This window comes from Gorilla gorilla, chromosome 15 (assembly GCF_029281585.2).
Source record: "Gorilla gorilla gorilla isolate KB3781 chromosome 15, NHGRI_mGorGor1-v2.1_pri, whole genome shotgun sequence".
NCBI lineage: Eukaryota > Metazoa > Chordata > Mammalia > Primates > Hominidae > Gorilla > Gorilla gorilla.
The window spans coordinates 35042225-35046842 of NC_073239.2; the positions used below are offsets into that span (position 1 = coordinate 35042225).

General features: G+C 41.6%; 1 protein-coding gene across 1 annotated transcript; it reads left to right on the forward strand.

Moving 5' to 3' along the window:
• The first annotated feature begins 3427 nt into the window (after positions 1-3427).
• On the forward strand, positions 3428-4373 carry LOC101133845 (olfactory receptor 10G2-like). Its single transcript, XM_019009400.2, is given in 2 exon segments — positions 3428-4126; positions 4128-4373. Coding segments are annotated over 2 exon segments (945 nt in total).
• The last annotated feature ends 245 nt before the right edge of the window (positions 4374-4618 follow it).

The following is a 4618-nucleotide window of genomic DNA, read 5'->3' on the forward strand; positions in this document are numbered from 1 at the left end:
TTTCCTGAGACAGAGTCTCTCTCTGTTGCCCAAGCTGCAGTGCAGTGGCATGATCTCGGCTCACTGCAACCTCCACCTCCCAAGTTAAAGAGATTATCCTGCCTCAGCCTCCCAAGTAGCTGGGACTACAGGCACACACCACCATGCCCAGCTAATTTTTTTTTTTTTTTTTTTTTTTTTTTTTTTTTAGTAGAGATGGGTTTTCACCATGTTAGCCAGGGTGGTATCGATCTCCTGACCTCGTGATCCACCCACCTCGGCCTTCAAAGTGCTGGGATTACAGGCGTGAGCCACCGTGCCTGGCCGAAGAAAGATAACATTTTTCATTATGCATAAGGATTTATTATGTTCGTTATGTATGAACATCCAAATGGTTGACATTTTAGTATAATTCTAATATGATTTAATTTGTGAAATTTTGATTTTTACAAAAAGTTTTCAAAAATACATTATTTGGCCAGGCACGGTGGTTCACACCTGTAATCCCAGCACTTTGGGAGGCTGAGGCTGGTGGATCACTTAAGGACAGGAATTCAAAACCAGCCTGGCCAATATGGTGAAACCCCATCTCTACTAAAAATACAAAAATTAGCCAGGTGTGGTGGCACCTGCCTGTAGTCCCAGCTACTGGGGAGGCTGAGGCAGGAGAATCACTTGAACCCAGGAGGCGGAGGTTGCAGTGAACTGAGATGGTGCCACTGCACTCCAGCCTGGGGGACAGAGGGAGACTCTGTTTAAAAAAAAAAATTATTTGTCTAAAGTAGACTCACATTTATAGTATCTATCTCCTCTAGTATGTATCTCCTCTCACTGGTAGAATATAAATTTGGCTCATAATTGGTATCATATACAAGTGCTCAAACTTTGCCATTTCTTTCCATTCTAGACAAAGAAAGTACCATCCACCCATCCCAAAAGAAATTATCCTTCCTTCTGAAAATAAGGTAATAAAAATCTAATATACTCTAATAAAGAGATTTGTGGACAAAGTCTGTACTTATTTCTATGGACTGTATAATTAGTATAAATGCATTATTATTAATAATTAGTACAAATGCAGTATTATTAATAATTATATGCACTTAATTCCTTTTAAATAATAATGAAGATAAAATATGTTTGAGTCTGACATTTATAAAAGGGAATTTTTCTAATGGCATCCCTGTGGTTATAACTGTTAATGCTCAGATCTTTGTATAATTAATATCTTACTAGTTTAATTTTTGTTTCTTAAAGGACACAAAGTAACAAGTATACAGAATGAACAAGTCTAAAGCTCTAATGTACAACATGAGGACTATAGTTAATAATATTGTACATTTAGGATTTTTTGCTAAATGACTAAATTTTAGCTGCTCTTGCCACACAATAAAATGGGTAACTATGTGAGATGATGAATATGTTAACTTACTTCACCGTAGTAACCATTTTACTATCTATATATTTCATAACACCATGTTGTATACTTTGAATATATATAATAAAATTTATTTTAAAAAAACAACAAACAACAACAAAAAAGAACTGTAAGATATTTTAGTTTAAGCAATGGGTAAAAATACCTAAAACATTCTTTTTTGAACAAACAATTTATCAAAGAGAGTTTTTTTGTTTTGTTTTGTTTCAAGACCTAGTCTCTCTCTGTGGCCCAGGCTGGAGTGCAGTGGCCTGATCTTGGCTCACTGCAACCTCCACCTTTCAGGCTCAGGTGATTCTCGATTCTCGTGCTTCAGCCTCCTGAGTAGCTGGGATTACAGACATGCACCACCACACCGGGCTAATTTTTGTATTTTTAATAGAGACAAGGTTTTGCCATGTTGGCCAGGGCTGGTCTTGAACTCCTGGCCTCAAGTGATCCGCCTGCCTCGGCCTCCAACAGTGCTGGGATTACAGGTGTGAGCCACTGCGCCCAGCCAAAGGGAGTTTTTAAATAACATCTGGCTTAGATGTTTAATACGTTTGAAGGCTTTTTGAAATCCTTTTTGTTGGAAGACAAACAAAAACTATTAAAATAACAATGTACTAAAAGCCAAATCCTATAATAATCAATGCTGTGGCAGGGCTCAGTGGCTCACGCCTGTAATCCCAGTACTCTGGGAGGATGAGGCAGGTGGATCACCTGAGGTGGGGAGTTCAAGATCAGCCTAACCAACATGGAGAAACCCCGCTTCTACTAAAAATACAAAAATTAGCCGGGCATCGTGGTGCATGCCTGTAATCCCAGCTACTCGGGAGGCTGAGGCAGGAGAATTGCTTGAACGTGGGAGGTGGAGGTTGCAGTGAGCTGAGATTGTGCCATTGTGCTCCAGCCTGGGCAACAGGAGCGAAACTTCATCTCAAAAAATAAATAATAATAATAATAATAATAATAATCAATGCTGTTATCATCCAAATGAACAAAACTACTAAACTACTTAGGTCAATTAATAAATGTAAATAACATTCCAGAGCAAACAGAAGGTACAAATGGTACCTTAGACTTTGTTTACACTGAGCATAGGCTCACATTGCTTGAAGTGCAGGCCCTGTCCTACAGTCTTGACTATATGGAAAAAGCATAAGAGATGTGATCATGGAGGGAAACATGATACAGGATTAGTAGGAGTTGACACTATCCACTTAGCCAGTCAACCAACAAATATTTATTAACTTATTATTGCCAAGCACCAGAGTAGTTGCTGCAAATACATCAAAGAACAAAATAGACTGCTCTTTGCTCTGAAGGATCTTAAAATCTAGTAGAAGAAAATGGTAAGTACTGAAGCAAATAGCTCTTATAATAATGTACTGTAATTACCCTTTAATATAAGTTCTTATTTCCCAGAAAATTGTCTTCTAGTGGAGGATAATTCTTTCCAAGGACGTGACAGAGGAATGAAGACATATTAGATCAATCAGCATACTCCTAAGTCCAGAGGAAGGAGGGTGTGGTGATCTGAGAGAACTAAAACAAAGATTATTGAAATATGCAAGAACCAGATCACAAAGTTTCTTGTAGATCTCAGGAGGAGACATTTCAAGGATATTAAGTCATAAACCAACAATAGGAATGATAATTGTGGGGTAATAGTTCCACACTGCTTCATATCACCAAAATCTATTTCTCTGTGGTCCCCTTTGGGGGCATAGACCTATCATATGCACTTACGCTATTATTCAGACACAATCCTGTGCTTGGTTTCTAATACCTGTATGTCGTATCTCCTATTAAAGAGGCATTTCAGGGCACCTAGAGACTAAACAGCCTCTGAAGGTTGTTTTGCCAAGCAAACCCAGGTGACTGATGGCAAATGCTTTCTACTTAAAATATAGAAGACTTCTGTTTACCTCTCAAATTCTGATCATTAGACAAAAGCATTCTGTTATCACTCCACACCTGCATTTTCCTTATCTGACTTCACCATTCATCTTAGCAGTACAAAAAGACATGGGAAAGACCAAAAACACATCGCTGGACGCCGTGGTGACAGATTTCATTCTTCTGGGCTTGTCTCACCCCCCGAATCTAAGAAGCCTCCTCTTCCTGGTCTTCTTCGTCATTTATATCCTCACTCAGCTGGGGAACCTGCTCATTCTGCTCACTGTGTGGGCTGACCCGAAGCTCCGTGCTCGCCCCATGTACATTCTTCTGGGAGTGCTCTCATTCCTGGACATGTGGCTCTCCTCAGTCATCGTTCCTCGGCTTATTTTGGATTTTGCTCCTTCCATCAAGGCTATCCCGTTTGGTGGCTGTGTGGCTCAACTGTATTTCTTTCACTTCCTGGGCAGCACCCAGTGCTTCCTCTACACCTTGATGGCCTATGACAGGTACCTGGCAATATGTCAGCCCCTGCGCTACCCAGTGCTCATGAATGGGAGGTTATGCACAGTCCTTGTGGCTGGAGCTTGGGTCGCCGGCTCCATGCATGGGTCTATCCAGGCCACCCTGACCTTCCGCCTGCCCTACTGTGGGCACAATCAGGTGGATTACTTTATCTGTGACATCCCCGCAGTATTGAGACTGGCCTGTGCTGACACAACTGTCAATGAGCTTGTGACCTTTGTGGACATCGGGGTAGTGGCCGCCAGTTGCTTCATGTTAATTCTGCTCTCCTATGCCAACATAGTAAATGCCATCCTGAAGATAACGCACCGCTGATGGGAGGCGCCGGGCCTTCTCCACCTGTGGCTCCCACCTAATCGTGGTCAGAGTCTACTATGTCCCCTGTATTTTCATCTACCTTAGGGCTGGCTCCAAGAGCCCCGTGGATGGGGCAGTGGCTGTGTTTTACACTGTTGTCACTCCACTACTGAACCCCCTCATCTACACACTGAGGAACCAGGAAGTGAAGTCTGCCCTGAAGAGGATAACAGCAGGTCGGGGGACTGAATGAAAATAAGTAACTATCTACGACCAAACCACCCTGAACACGCCCGATCTCGTCTGATCTCAGAACCTAAGCAGGGTCGGGCCTGGTTATTACTTGGGTGGGAAAATAAGTAACTACAGCCACATAACCATCGCTACCACTCTCTTCAGCTACTGCTGCATGTGACAAATGTTCAATAAATAGATGTTAGTTTCAGCGGAAATGAATATAATTCTACTAGAAAGAGGCTTCTGGTGCTATATTCAACC